A 15238-nucleotide genomic window follows, 5' to 3' on the forward strand; every position below is an offset into this window, starting at 1 on the left:
ACGGGACCTTTAAAAAATAATGCACACCCGAGGTGGTAATGTCGTTACACCTCGGGTGTGCATTCTTTTTTAAGAATTCAACAGCCCGGAGTCAATTATTCCTGCTAGAACTACTTTAGCCATGAGTTGTCCTGAAAATAATTGCACACCTTAGAATGTTGGTCAACCAATCAGATTCAAGCATTCAACAGCCCTGTAGTATAAATATTTGCAAATCATGCATATATTTAAATTCTACGGAGCCCCTAAAGGGACCTTTGCAAAAATAAAAAAATGACGGAGTATCGTGTGCTCACGAGATACTTTCGCGTGCGCACGAGATACTTTCGCGTGCGCACGAGAAATGTATTGTATCTCGTGCGCACGCGTTACAATTTCCATTTTGTGTATACTATAACCTACTTCATTTGTGCGTCACTGCCTATGAAGAATGCCAGAGTATGGATGCACATAAACTAATAAAGATCATGAAAATTAAAGAGAAAATGAGAGTGGATGCACATGAACTAATACAGCTGTATTTGCTCAAAATCTGGCTTTCTTAGACCAGATCGTCTAGGATGAATCCAGTTAATTATTCGTTTTAATTAAACACGTGCCTTCCTTATATCTAAAGTGCTTTATGTCAATGGCTCTGCTCGCAATAAGCGCTGTTAGAATTGAATAGAGAAAATAAGCATGTCTCTGCCACCTGTAAGGATGCGTTAAATCCGACAAAGTGGTGTTAATAAAGGGCCGTTTGATCTTGTGAAATATGAAATTTTAGTACGCCTACATTGTACAGTTCCAGTACTTTTACATGGGAAAATATAAATATGGCCTACTGCCCCAACGAAATACAAAGTTTCATCATTTTTACTGTACCAATGTTTTTTCATGAACCATTAAACGTGGCATTATGACAGTGCTCACTGAGCCCATTTCCCAGCGCGATTCTTGGATGCCACAAATGGACATAAGTCCTTGAAAAATGACGCACTTCCCTAACGAAAGCCACATTTTGAGCACTTTTTACTGTATCAGCCTTATTATTTTTTTTTTTTAACTTGGCAAAAAGAACAATGCACACAACTATTCATATCTGGCCGTCACAGAGAATGCTTTAAAGCAGACAGACTTATAAGACCGTGATATAAACTGCCCTACGAAAGCCACATTTCAGCAAATAGATCGTTATTAATTTATGCACATCCATACTCGCATTTTCTTTATAATTTTGAGCAAATAGATCTTTATTAATTCATCCATACTCGCATTTTCTTTATAATTTTGAGCAAATAGATCTTTATTAGTTTATGCATATCCATACTCGCATTTTCTGCATATTTTTGAGCAAACAGATCGTTAATAATTCATGCGCGTCCATACCATCTTCTTCTTTATAATTTTGAGCAAATAGATCTTTATTTAGCCTATTCATGCATACTCGCATTTTCTGCACAATTTTGAGCAAATAGATCGTTATTAATTTATGCACATCCATAGTCGCATTTTCTTCATAATTTTGAGCAAATAGATCATTATTAATTCATTCATAGGCTACTCGCATTTTCAATTTTGAGCAAATATATTTTTATCAATGTAGCCTATGCATATCCATTCTAGCATTTTCTGCATAATTTTGAGCAAATAGATCTTTAATAATTCATGCGCATCCATACTATCTTCTTCTTTATAATTTTGAGCAAATAGATCATTATTAAAGAAGAAAATAGTATGGACACGCGTTAATTATTAAAGATCCATCAAACATATGCAGAAAATGCGAGTATGGATGTGCATAAATTAATAACGATCTATTTGCTGAAATGTGGCTTTCGTAGGGCAGTTTATATCACGGCCTTAAGTCTGTCTGCTTTAAAGCATTCTCTGTGACGGCCGGGATATGAATAGTTGTGTGCATTGTTCTTTTTGCCAAGTTAAAAAAATAAATAAGGCTGATACAGTAAAAAGTGCTCAAAATGTGGCTTTCGTTAGGGAAGTGCGTCATTTTTCAAGGACTTGTGTCCATTTGTGGCAACCAAGAATCGCGCTGGGAAATGGGCTCAGTGTGCATAATGCCACGTTTAATGGTTCATGAAAAAAACATTGGTACAGTAAAAATGATGAACCTTTATATTTCGTTAGGGCAGTAGGCCATATTTATATTTTCCCATGTAAAAGTACTGGAACTGTAAAATGTAGGCGTACTAAAATTTCATATTTCACAAGATCAAACGGCCCTTTATTAACACCACTTTGTCGGATTTAACGCATCCTTACAGGTGGCAGAGACATGCTTATTTTCTCTATTCAATTCTAACAGCGCTTATTGCGAGCAGAGCCATTGACATAAAGCACTTTAGATATAAGGAAGGCACGTGTTTAATTAAAACGAATAATTAACTGGATTCATCCTAGACGATCTGGTCTAAGAAAGCCAGATTTTGAGCAAATACAGCTGTATTAGTTCATGTGCATCCACTCTCATTTTCTCTTTAATTTTCATGATCTTTATTAGTTTATGTGCATCCATACTCATGGCATTCTTCATAGGCAGTGACGCACAAATGAAGTAGGTTATAGTATACACAAACCGGAAATTTTAACGCGTGCGCACGACATAAGTATCTCGTGCGCACGCAATACATTTCTCGTGCGCACGCGAAAGTATCTCGTGAGCACGCGAAAGTTTCTCGTGAGCACGCGAAAGTATCTCGTGCGCACGCGAAAGTATCTCGTGCGCACGCGAAAGTTTCTCCTGAGCACGCGAAAGTATCTCGTGCGCACGCGAAAGTATCTCGTGCGCACGCGAAAGTATCTCGTGCGCACGCAAAAGTATCTCGTGAGCACGCGAAACTCCGTCATTTTTTTATTTTTGCAAAGGTCCCTTTAGGGGCTCCGTAAAATTCTCAAAAAAAAAAAAAAAAAAAAAAAAATGAAAAAAATAAAATAAAATATTATGAATGATAATATTAGAATGGATTATATAAATTTGCAAAGAACATTAGTCCCAATAAATCAGGACCTTCTACTTTTTGATACTTAAGTACATAAAAAAGTAAGTGGTTTTGTACATTTGTACTTATAAATTTAGTTACATATAAACTGGAATAATAGTTAATCAGGGTCTCTTTAATGCTTTAATCCCTGTTTTCACAGACAAGGCTTAAACCTAGTCCCAGACTAAAAATGCATGTTTGATCTGTTTTAACTAAAAACAAATATCTTAAAATATGTTAGTGCCATTGTTTTGTCTCAAGGCATGTTTATAAAAGATACTTAAATATCCTAATTAAACTAAGGCCTAATCCTGGCTTAATCTGAGCCCTGTTTATGAAATCAGGCCTAAATCTTTAAGCAGATAATTTATGCAGTTCTTCCACCCTTAATCTGAACCACGTTCTTTAAATATTTGCTTTGCTTTTTCTTTGGTCTTGTATTTCTTAAAAAATGGTGATCCAAAAGGACACAAAGCAAACTTAAAAGAATAAAACAATACAGAAACAATTGCACATGTAAATTTTCTAAGTAATGGAAGCAAATAAACACAATAAGCACAATTCTCTATGGAAGCTCAGACTGATTAAATTGCTGTTAGTGGGCATTTACACATGCCTTTAATTGCCTTTTCTACTCATCTTCAAATGTTTTAAACTTGTTCTGCAGTATAGGCTGAATTATGCAAACAACTAAACAATTCATGCATTTCTTCTTTCAATAAAACCTTATAAATAAATAAATGTTGGTTGAACATATATATATATATATATATATATATATATATATATATATATATATATATATATATATATATAAAGACCCTGTCAGGGGGTTCAACTAAAAGCAATTACCCACTAGGGGGCTCCAGGCATCAACCTATCAGTATGAATTAAAGATGTGAGAGACATGGAGGGACTATGGGAGTCAGGAATAGACAGTGTGACCTTTCCCTTTGTCCTGCTGAATGATTTAGATGTATACACAAAAGAGAGAGGAATGGAAATGGAGAAAAGAAGACAGACAGGGAGAGATTTTCCTCTCATTTTGGAGTGACTGAGAGCTATTTCTCCAAGGGAAAAATTGCCTGTGGACACACACACTCACATGACAGACCGTCAAAACCCGAGGGAGAGATGAAACCGAGAGAAGTGACACTCAACGAGTGGAATGTGAGAGAGAGACCTACCATTCTAATTAGCCAAGTCAATTCACATGCTCAGACATGAGCGACAATCATTATGGACAAGAGAGACCACTCATTTCACACAAATACCAAAACTAACTGTCAAATGAAAGGTGAGAGTGTATCAGGTCCGATTTATGTTGTGTGCATGTATGTGTGAGAGATAGGAAAGGTTTTAATCAATTGCAATATCTTGCCAGTTGGTATATTTAATGGAATAATAGTAAAGTGTATGTTAAAGGGTTCAATAATCAACAGCGTTCATAGCATAATTGTTTTTTAAAAAGTAATAAATTAAGTAATTTTTACAATTGTTTTAGCCATTGCATTATCATGTCAAATTGGATGTAGCTTGAACTAAGAAAATGAACATATTGGATGACATAGGGGTGAGTAAATTATCAGGAAAATTTTATTTGAAAGTGAACTAATCCTTTAACATGAATTTAGTGCAGAAAAAAATCACTTAATATCATGTCCTTCTCTCTCATTTGAAAAGAAATTAAGGTTTTGGATGAAAACATTCCAGGATTATTCTCCTTATAATGGACTTCAATGGCCTCCAAATTGTTAAAGGTCAAAATTACAGTTTCAGTGCAGCTTCAAAGGGCTTTAAACAATACCAGACGAGGAATAAGGGTCTTATCTAGCGAAACAATCTGTCATTTTCAAAAAAAAATGTAAATGTATATGCTTTATATAAACAAATGATCGCCTTCCAAGTGTTTCCGCCAAAACCGCACTTTCGTATTCTTCAAGAAGCTTACGCTGAATGTCCTACACTCAAAAAAATGAACTTTCACTGTTGTTAGTTTCACTCAAACCACCCTTGTTCACATTACTTAAAAAACTCATGTAACTGCATGAACGTAATTTAACTGCGTTGTTTCTACTAAAATTGAGTATTGTCAGCTTTACTTAGTAATTGTTTGTTCAGTCAACTTAACATTGCTGTGTGAAACGCATACATTATCGTTGACATAACTGTGCAGTGGATCCGTAGTTCCCAGCATGCTTTGCAAGGGACTGCATTAGGAGAGTAAATTTAGGGATTAAAGTGTTATTTTATATGTTTTTCAGTAAAGGGAAAGATGTTGTTAGTTTTGTGGTTTAGTTGTTAGTGTTTAATGTTCAGTTATGTTGGACATTTAGAGTAGTTTCTGTAATGTTTTTGAATTTTGTGGTTACCATCATGCAGAAGAGTGTCGTCTGTGTTTAGGCTGTGCGCACCCATATACGGATGCTTATAGGATGAAATTCCTGCTCTCAATTCAAATGAGTTTGTTCAATTAGTTATTTTTTGAGTGGGGTGAGGGGCTGCATTCTGATATGTTGTATCCTTTCTATTTAAATGATTATTCAAAAAAAAAAAAAAAAATGTGTTCACCTTACGTAATCAACATAATATTATTAAGTAAACTGCACATATAAATATTATGTAACAGTGACATTCAAATGATTTGTATTTACTCAAAGAAATTTTGTAAGCTTTACTTGAATTTCTTTTGTTCATTCAACTAAATAGTTTTTTGTACAAATTACTCAATATTGTGGCGTGGAACCACTTGACACTGATTTTTTAAGTAAATCCAACAGTTCATTTTTTTGAGTGAAAAAAATCCCTCAATCCCTTAATGTCTATGATCTCCTATTATCAAGACTAGTAGCCCGGAGCAGATTGTAACATTTGAGAAGACAATAAGAAAAGACCAAATTATAATCAATGGCAATGGTTAATTTTGTGGTAATTAACATTAGTACCAAAATGTCCTTCACTATTTTACTTAAGGAAAACATGGAACTAGCGATTGTTTCGCTAGATAAGACCCTTATTCCTCGTCTGGTATTGTTTAAAGCCTTTGAAGCTGCACTGAAACTAATTTTGACCTTCAACCATTTGGAGGCCATTGAAGTCCACTATAAGGAGAATAATCCTGGAATGTTTTCATCAAAAACCTTAATTTCTTTTCGACTGAAGAAAGAAAGACATGAACATCTTGGATGACATGGGGGTGAGTGAATTATCAGGAAAATTTTATTTGAAAGTGGACTAATCCTTTAACATTCCTTATGTTTACAGTTATTGAAACACTAAAGATTTAGGGTTTGTCCCAATTCACGTCCATTTTGAGTGCCTCATTGGATTATTTTTTATTTTTTTTTTTTAAATAAAAGAAGGGATCACTGGAAATTAATTATTTTTGTGGTAATTAACATTTATGCCAAAAGGGCTGTCGATTGAGATTAACTGAGCTCAGAATATTCAGAAGAATATTCCAGAAGATTCTCCTGAGGTAAAAATGAATTTGCATCTAGTACAACAGTGGTCTGAATGTCCATTAGTGCCAAAATGTCCTCATTAAGAACCCAACGATTTTAGAACACTGTGTCATAGTGCAAAATAATACCTATTAAAGTGACTCATTAAGAAAGGAAAATGTGCAAATATCCAGCTACTCAGCCAGCAAAAAGATCTCTTGGGCTCCGAACAAAATATTGCTATTGTCAGTAAGTACATGAAAACTACAAAAGTTGTGAGTCAGCCTGGATGAGAAGTGAAATAAAATGCACAGTTAGGCTTAAGTTTAAGAAACTGATGTCTATCTGGGCATTGGGCTGTGATGCATGACACACCATTGGATTTAAGTTTGCAAGTTCTGAAGTTTTGTGCAAGTGGTTTTCATTACTTTCCTTCTACAATATATTTATATATATTCTACAATATTTATGTTGAGTTGAACTGCAAAACAAACTCTATAACAATATCTGAAAACTCAGGAAACTTCTGAACTGAATAGTGTGTGAAATTACTGCTAGTGTATGGATGCAGTTGTATGTAGGTCAATGGGGAATACAAAATCTGCTAAGAAAGGATTGTGAAAAACACATCCACATCTAGGTCATTAGGGAAATAATTCAAGAATTTACATAATAGTTATCCAGATGACTGCACGCAGTTTTGTTGAAGCAAGCATGATGGAATTCCAGAAATACATGAAGACTGAAAATACATCACAGTCTCCTCACATGCTGTCCACAGGGAGTTTCTTCAGTAATACATTGAACATATGGATGTGTTTCTTGATTATGAGCACAGTTCCTTGACTGGCCATTGCCATTGATTATAATTTGGTCTTTTCTTATTGTCTTCTCAAATGTTACAATCTGCTCCGGGCTACTAGTCTTGATAATAGGAGATCATAGACATTGAGGGATTGAGGGATTTTTAGACATTAAGGGATTTTTGCAAATGAAATTGAAGCTCGGAGGGGAACCATACATTCAAGAGGTTGTAAAGTTTACTTTTAAAGGTGCCCTCGAATGAAAAATTGAATTTATCTTGGCATAGTTGAATAACAAGAGTTCAGTACATGGAAAAGACATACATTGAGTTTCAAACCCCATTGCTTCCTCTTTCTTATGTAAATCTCATTTGTTTAAAAGACTTCCGGAAAACACGCGGATCTCAACATAACACCGACTGTTACGTAACAGTCGGGATCATTAATATGTATGACCCCAATATTTGCATATATGCCAGCCCTTGTTCAAGCGTTAGACAAGGAAAGGCAGTATTAACGCCTGGATCTGTGCACAGACAAGGTAAGCAAGCAAGAACAACAGCGAAAAATGGCAGATGGAGCAATAATAACTGACATGATCCATGATAGCATGATATTTTTAGTGACATTTGTGAATTGTCTTTCTAAATGTTTCGTTAGCATGTTGCTAATGCACTGTTAAATGTGGTTAAAGTTACCATAGTTTCTAACTGTATTCACGGAGACAAGAGAGCCGTCGCTATTTTCATTTTTAAACACTTGCAGTCTGTATAATTCATAAACACAACTTCATTCTTTATAAATCTCTCCAACAGTGTGTAATGTTAGCTTTAGCCACAGAGTATAGCCTCAAACTCATAGAGAATCAAATGTGAACATCAAAATAAATACTTTACTCACATGATTCGATGTATGCACACAGCATGCATGACGAACATCTTGTAAAGATCCATTTGAGGGTTATATTAGCTGTGTGAACTTTGTAAATGCGCTGTAATATAGTCGAGAGCTCGTGAGGCAGGGGGCACGCGATTTAAAGGGGCGGCGACTGAAAAAAATCACTGTATAGTTAATGATGCCCCAAAATAGGCAGTTAAAAAAAATGATTTAAAAAAATCTATGGGGTATTTTGAGCTGAAACTTCACAGACACATTCAGGAGACACCTTAGACTTATATTACATCTTGTGAAAAAGCATTCTTGGGCACCTTTAATCGTTGATCTGATGTGACTGGATGAGTTTGGTTACACATATGAAATGACAGGTGGGAGGTGAGGTGATGAGAATAGTGCAGCATTTGCCAAGATCTTTATTAAAAAAAAAAAAAAAAAAACCCTGCTTATTTACTCAATCTGTAAAATGAATTATGCCACCGATGATATATGAGAGAAGTATACGCGCACACACAGACGCTAAGTGTGGGATAATGGCAGTCTGTGTTACCTGTGTGTGCCTGAATGCCAGACACTGTGGGGTGCTAAAAAGATGCTGGGATACACTCACAAATAACAGCTTGTGTCTGCACACATAAGCAGAAAGGAGGACTTAATCTCCATCTCACACTCCAACAAAGACAGATGACAAGACCACACACAGATACAAAAGCTCATCTAGCAAAAACAGGACAGGGATGACAGACACATTCAGCTCAAGCAGTGCTTCAAAAACAAATCAGATTTCATACTGAGACGATTAGCAGTGACACTCAGAGCTTCATGAGGCTCACATGACAGTTTCATTGAGAAACAGCCGACAAACATTGACATACCTAATAGGATAGCTCACCGAAAAGTCATTTACTCACCCTCATGCTGTTTCCAATTTGTGTGATCTTTTTCTTTGGAACACCATTTTGAAGAATGTTTCAACTGGTTTTGCTCATATAATGAAAGTCAGTGGGGTTCAAAACAACACAGAACCTCATTGGCTTTCATTGTATGAGCATAAAGCTTGTGCAATAAAGCTTGGAACGGCAAAGCAATTTATTGTCAAATATAGCACCCAGCAGCAAACTCATATTCAGTGAGGACATATTACACCTGTGTTTTCATTCAGTCAAGTTGGATTTGTAATAATTAGAGTCTAAATATTATGAGAACGATGCAGTTAACTGGAAAATGTGCACCATGCTGGTAAAGCTCATTACTCTGAATGAATGCTGAAAATTTTCTTTAGGCTACCATTCACCCCATTTTATTTATTGTTATGGTTATCTCAAATGGAGATTTGATTGGTGCTGTTTATTTGCTAATCTTGACTGATCAATTTAAACATAAATTAAAATACATTTTAATGCATAGGCCCCACCATTAGATAAGCCTGATGAGACAAAGGCTGTCCACACCTGAACATATTATCTCTTTGCTTCTAACCTTCCTGACAGCAGCTTTATTAAACGCACTGAAAAGCTGAACCTCACAGGGCTCAAAGAAATAATCTCTCTCTTAAACAGACCTCAGTGAATGGCTTGGGTGAGATATGGAGATAGAGGTAGATAATGAGTTATTTAATTCAAAACTGCCTGAGATAAATGACTGGGTGTCATGTCTATCTTAAATTTTGTCCATTTCTCCATGCATGTATAAATGGGGTTATTCTGACTTACAGTTGCCTCTATATAGCTTCAAGCTGACTTTGGCCAATAGCTGAAGCCAAAAGCACTTGCATCAATTTGTCTTATAAATCTTATATACGATTTGAGCTGTAAAGTCGTTCTCCTTTTCTTTACGGTTGTTTCAAGATTTTAAGTGTTTTATATTGTCGTAGCAATTAACCAGTAAAACTGGATATAACTTTACATGGAAAACATTAGCAAGTAATTTTTTATGCTTTGAAATCATGGTAAAGGGTTATTTGACCCCAAAATGAAAATTTTCTCATTAATTACTCACCCTCATGTCATTCCACACCCGTAAAACCTTCGTTCTTATTCAGAACACAAATTAAGATATTTTTGATGAAATCTGAGAGGTATATGACTCATCCATGGACAGCAATTTAACCAACACTTTCAAGATACAGAAAGGTACTAAAGACATGATTAAAACCATTGACGTTACTGCAGTGGTTCAACCTTAATTTTATGAAGTGACGAAAATACTTTTTTGTGCGCAAAAACAAAACAAAAATAAAACCTTTATTCAACAATCTCTTCTCTTCCCTGTCATTATCCTTACGTAGTAGCCGCAGTAAGCACAGCGAAGGCTGCCGTGTCTGAATGCCGTCTCAGAATTGGCCAAAAGCTGATCACGCGATCAGCACGACGCATGCGTGTGATGCTGACGCAGGAGACGGACAATAACGAGTCCTGACGTAGAACCTGGAAGCACTGGACGTAACAACGTATGAGAATGACACAGAAGAGAGGATATTGTTGAATATAGTCATTATTTTTGTTTTGTTTTTGTGCACAAAAAGTATTCTCGTCGCTTCATAAAATTAAGGTTGAACCACTGCAGTCATGTCGACTGTTTTAACGATGTCTTTAGTACCTTTCTGGACCTTGGAAGTGTCAATTATATTACTGTCTATGGACGAGTCTTATACCTCTCTCCGATTTCATCAAAAATATCTTAATATGTGTTCTGAAGATGAACAAAGCTCTTACGGCTGTGGAACGACTTGAGATTGAGTGATTAATGACAGAGTTTTAATTTTTGGGTGAACTAACCCTTTAACATGCATACTGTTTACGATTTGTGCCTATACTATTTAAATGGTGATTATTATAATGTTTCACTTCCATTTTAAGTGCCTCACTGTAACCCAGATTTGAAGAAAAGGAAGGACAAGTCGAAATATGTTTCTTTGTATAAACAACAATATGCCTCAAGTGCTGCTGATTGAGCTTAATTTACACTGAACCGGTGAGACTAGACGAGAATGCTGTCAGTTATGTGTATTTCAAAATGTCAGCTGTTGTGTGATCCTCTTCTGCAGCTCCTTGAGCTAGGTGTGTCAGGCGTGGGAGATACTGTTCATCTCAAATGTACAGGAAGCATCAGGGATTGTAACTGAGCCATAAATAATCTCTAATGTCAAAATAGCTCAGTTTGTATCTCTGCTGTTTCCTGCATATTTGAGATGAGCAATATCTCCCACACTCCCCATCTCCACACAGGAAGTTCATGGAGCTGCTGAAGAGGATGCAGGGAAATAAGCATCTCTTATATCATTTTCATTATGTGACGTAAACACAATGCACAGAGGGACTTATTAAAAATAACAATGTGCTTCTGTGTGTGCACGTAGACACAACCTGACTGTGAATTCAACCATCACCAACACTATAACAAAACTTTAAAAATGGAACGCTGACCATTTGCATATCTCACAGGACAGGTCTGACTCATTCATTCCCTGCTTCCTATCCAACAAATCCAGCATTGCACATTCTGTGTCCATGCCACTGGACATCATTAGAACAATTATAAGAGTATGTTATAAGTTTTAAGAGTATAATGTATATAATTTAAACAAACAATGTACAGCATGTTATATCCACTTAAGTTATAATGGATTATAATTCTCACATCTTGATATTGTTTAAGATCTAAACAGTATCTTACTACATCTTATGAGTGGTTGTTCATGTTCGTGTGTTTCCTGTTAGGCTAATGTTAATTTCATTGTGAGCTGGTTTAACCTCACTGGAAACCCTTTTACAAAACAATCTAATATGGTTTTGTTGCTATTACAATAAATATAGCAAATGTGTCATATAGACCATTCATATCGTATGGCTGTTAAATAAGTTAAGACTTAACTTATGTTACTTTACTTAAAGCAAACAAAAACCAAACCACTTATAAATATTGACCACATTATAAAGCCACTTTGGATGTTTATTTGTCACTTTACAATAAAAGAGCACTCATATTGTTCTTCTAAAATTATATCCACAAATTGATAAGTATTATTTGCTAGTTTTCACAGACTTAAGCCTTAAGCCTAGTCTCAGACTAAAATGCATGTTTGAGTTGTTTTAACTGAAAGCAAATATCTTAAAATATGTCAGTGCCATTGTTTTGTCTCAAGATGCACACCAGCAATGTTTTTTTCTAAGGCACATTTGAAAAAGCTACTTGAATGTCCTAATTGAACTAAGGCCTAATCCTGGCTCAATCTAAGCCCTGTCTGTGAAACCAGGCCAAAATGTGTTATAACTGTTGTTATGACTTTTATGAGATAATACAAGATATTATAAGGTTTTTATGAGGCATTATGCATACATTATAATGAATTAAGAATACCTTTATAATGCATACTAAACACAGGCTTCATAGAAAGTGTTACCAGATATTTTCATACAGAACAACCTAAAAAATGAGAAAAAGAAAGACAGATAAAGTTGGAGACCTAGAATCAGTCTGTATGTGCAGTGATATATAAGCCTCCAACAGACTCTTTGGAGATGCTTAACTGCTCTATTCATCAGGGCTTCACAGAACTCGCTCATCCCATTCTCTGCCAACCTCATATGCCAGCCGCAGAGAGAGCCTGCTTCTAATGATACACTGCTTTCCAACCACAGCTTACTTAACAACGATCCTGAGCAAACCCAGCTGAGTGTTTGCTAATCATTTAGTAACATGTTATGCATTCTAGAAAACTTCAGAGCCAGCATCAACAAGCCTGGTGAGATTTGGCTTTTGGCTTACAAATCATAAATTGAACCTTCAGGATGGCAAATGTCATATAAATCAGTCCTACACTGATAATAAAGGTTATTTTTTGGAACCTTTAACATTCTTGGAACCTTTCCTTTGTGCAAAAGATTCTTTATAGAGGAAAAAGGTTCAAATGTTCTTCACACTAAGGAAAACATGGTTCTTTTAAGAACTGTTCACTGAAAGGTTCTTGAAATGGTTCTTCTATGGCAGTGTTTCTCAACCCTGGTCCTGGAGGACCCCCAACACTGCACATTTTGAAAGTCTCCTCTGTCTGACACACTCATTTCAGGTAGTGGAGTTTCTTCTAATGAGCTGATGAGTTGAATCAGGTGTGTTTAATTAGGGAGAAAGACAAAACCTGCAGTGTTGGGGGTCCTTCAGGACCAGGGTTGAGAAATACTGTTCTATGGCACTACTGTGAAAACCCTCTTTTGGGACCTTTACTTTTAAGAGTATATTAGTAAATTTAAAATTCTCTTAAATTACTAATATACATCTACATGAACAAATCTATAACAAGAGAACAAAGCAGATACAGGGAGAGACTGAGAACTTGAACACTGTGACACAGCTCTGACCTATAACAAGATTTCCATGAACATGGCATATGTTGGAAATGTCACAAGCAAACCAGATCAAGTATTTTACAGCTCCAGTCTTTAATAAAGTTTGCAGTCATTCATGTCTTCAAAGATCAAAGCTCCCTCACTATCCATGTGTGAATGCACAGGTTCATGGAGCGTGTAGAGCCGTATCTGTTTACAGCTCGAGTTGGGTCCTTCCCATCAGAGGCTGGCTCTCGCTCTCGGCGTGTGCCTTTGAAAGATGAAGCCTGCCAAGATGCTTTAACGAACCGTAACGCGATTATGTAATCCACTGTCAGTGAGGACCACTAGAACTATTTTCCATTTGTCCTATGTGCTCTTCTATGATAAAGGAAACAAGGCTCTGTCCTAAAACACACATGAACAATTTTTCTAATAGAGGACCAGAACATTTTGCTAGATAAGCATCTTTTGATGGTCCTGGATCAACAATCCTATCAAAAATAAAGTGTCCAGCACTAATGCTGACCGTCAACAACCACTAACATACACTCTCAGAGCGTGCAAACATTTTGCCTTTAGGAGTACAACAGCTTGTCACTAGGACAGTACACTATAAAAACTAATATGCACCCAGTAAAAGGTGCATATTGGTACTTTAGAAATATGTACCCTTAAGGTACTCCTATGAACCTTTTAGGAGTATATAAAGTTGTCCCTTTAAGGATTCTGCCACAGTGACAATAAGCTTTACCCCTAGATACAAATTTTGGAAACAACTGAGTGTGAGAAATAAATAAGTTGATGGCGTATAAGCCCTTAACCTCTATTATCTCTAAAACCTAATTGGTTTATGGAGAATGAGCAATAATGTTAATTCGGGTACATGTGACCCAGACGCACATCTCTAATGTGATGTCAAAAACCATAAACTTAAAAGTGAAAGATTTTATGACCATGCTGTTAACCAACCAGCTGGATACATTTATAAACGGACCGCTAATTTGCATAAAAACCCAAACATCACTATCTGCCAACCGCCGTTGTGATTAACCTCATTAATTACGCTTAAGTAAACTAACGTACACATAATTTGGCTTTTTTTTCTAAAGGTAAGAACGTCTAACGACAAACATCACTCACTTAGTGGGGCGTCAGGTTGAACTAACTTACCGAATTTCCTGTCCGCGATGGCAACGGCGAGCGCGTGGACAGACAGCAAGGCGAGGAGCAGCGCGCGCACAGAAGCCATCCTGTCCATGGAGCCCAAACAGCTCCCGTTAATTCGGCATAGCGGCTCTCACGTTTCAGGGGTGATGTGATTAGAGCGGAATTAGGTCAGAGGCAAATGTGATGGAGGATAGTGAGATGAGTGATGCTCTGGTACCCCGTGTCCTGTACTCAACTCTAAGAAGCGCGAGGCGCGTTCAGCACCACGGTCAGCGCCCCGCCTCAGCTACTGACGTCACTAGCTACATGAGATGGCTCGATGACTTCTGTACGGTCAGTTGTATTTAGTTTGCAGAGATGGACCTCGCTTCTTCTCTTATCAGACAGTAGGGTTGAGAAAGGGTTATCTACTTTTCTCTAGAGCCGTTATTTTGCCCCCTACCGCGACGCTGTACTTGACAAACAACGCACTACAGTAATAAATCACCTGCCACCTGTGTAATGCACAAGCAAGTAAAAATAATGCTATAATCGAGCATATGAAACGACCTCTATACATACCACAAAAAACAGGGAAAGTGAAATTTAAATCGTGGACTTATAAAGGAAGAATAAATGCCTAC

At 36.6% G+C, this 15238-nt stretch overlaps 1 protein-coding gene across 2 annotated transcripts in view; it reads right to left on the bottom strand.

Annotated features, from left to right (window-relative positions):
• The window catches only part of ptprn2 (protein tyrosine phosphatase receptor type N2), a 217873-nt gene extending 202873 nt beyond the window's left edge, over positions 1 to 15000 (bottom strand). Inside the window, exon 1 of one of the 2 annotated variants that reach the window (XM_048184803.1) lies at positions 14619 to 15000. In XM_048184803.1, the coding sequence (XP_048040760.1) occupies positions 14619 to 14706 (88 nt within the window). In that variant the 5' untranslated portion in view covers positions 14707 to 15000. The remainder of the gene's footprint in view (positions 1 to 14618) is intronic. The other variant, XM_048184806.1, reaches the window with a different exon arrangement.
• Between the last annotated feature and the right edge of the window lie 238 nt (positions 15001 to 15238).

This window comes from Megalobrama amblycephala, linkage group LG3, assembly GCF_018812025.1.
Source record: "Megalobrama amblycephala isolate DHTTF-2021 linkage group LG3, ASM1881202v1, whole genome shotgun sequence".
Lineage (NCBI taxonomy): Eukaryota > Metazoa > Chordata > Actinopteri > Cypriniformes > Xenocyprididae > Megalobrama > Megalobrama amblycephala.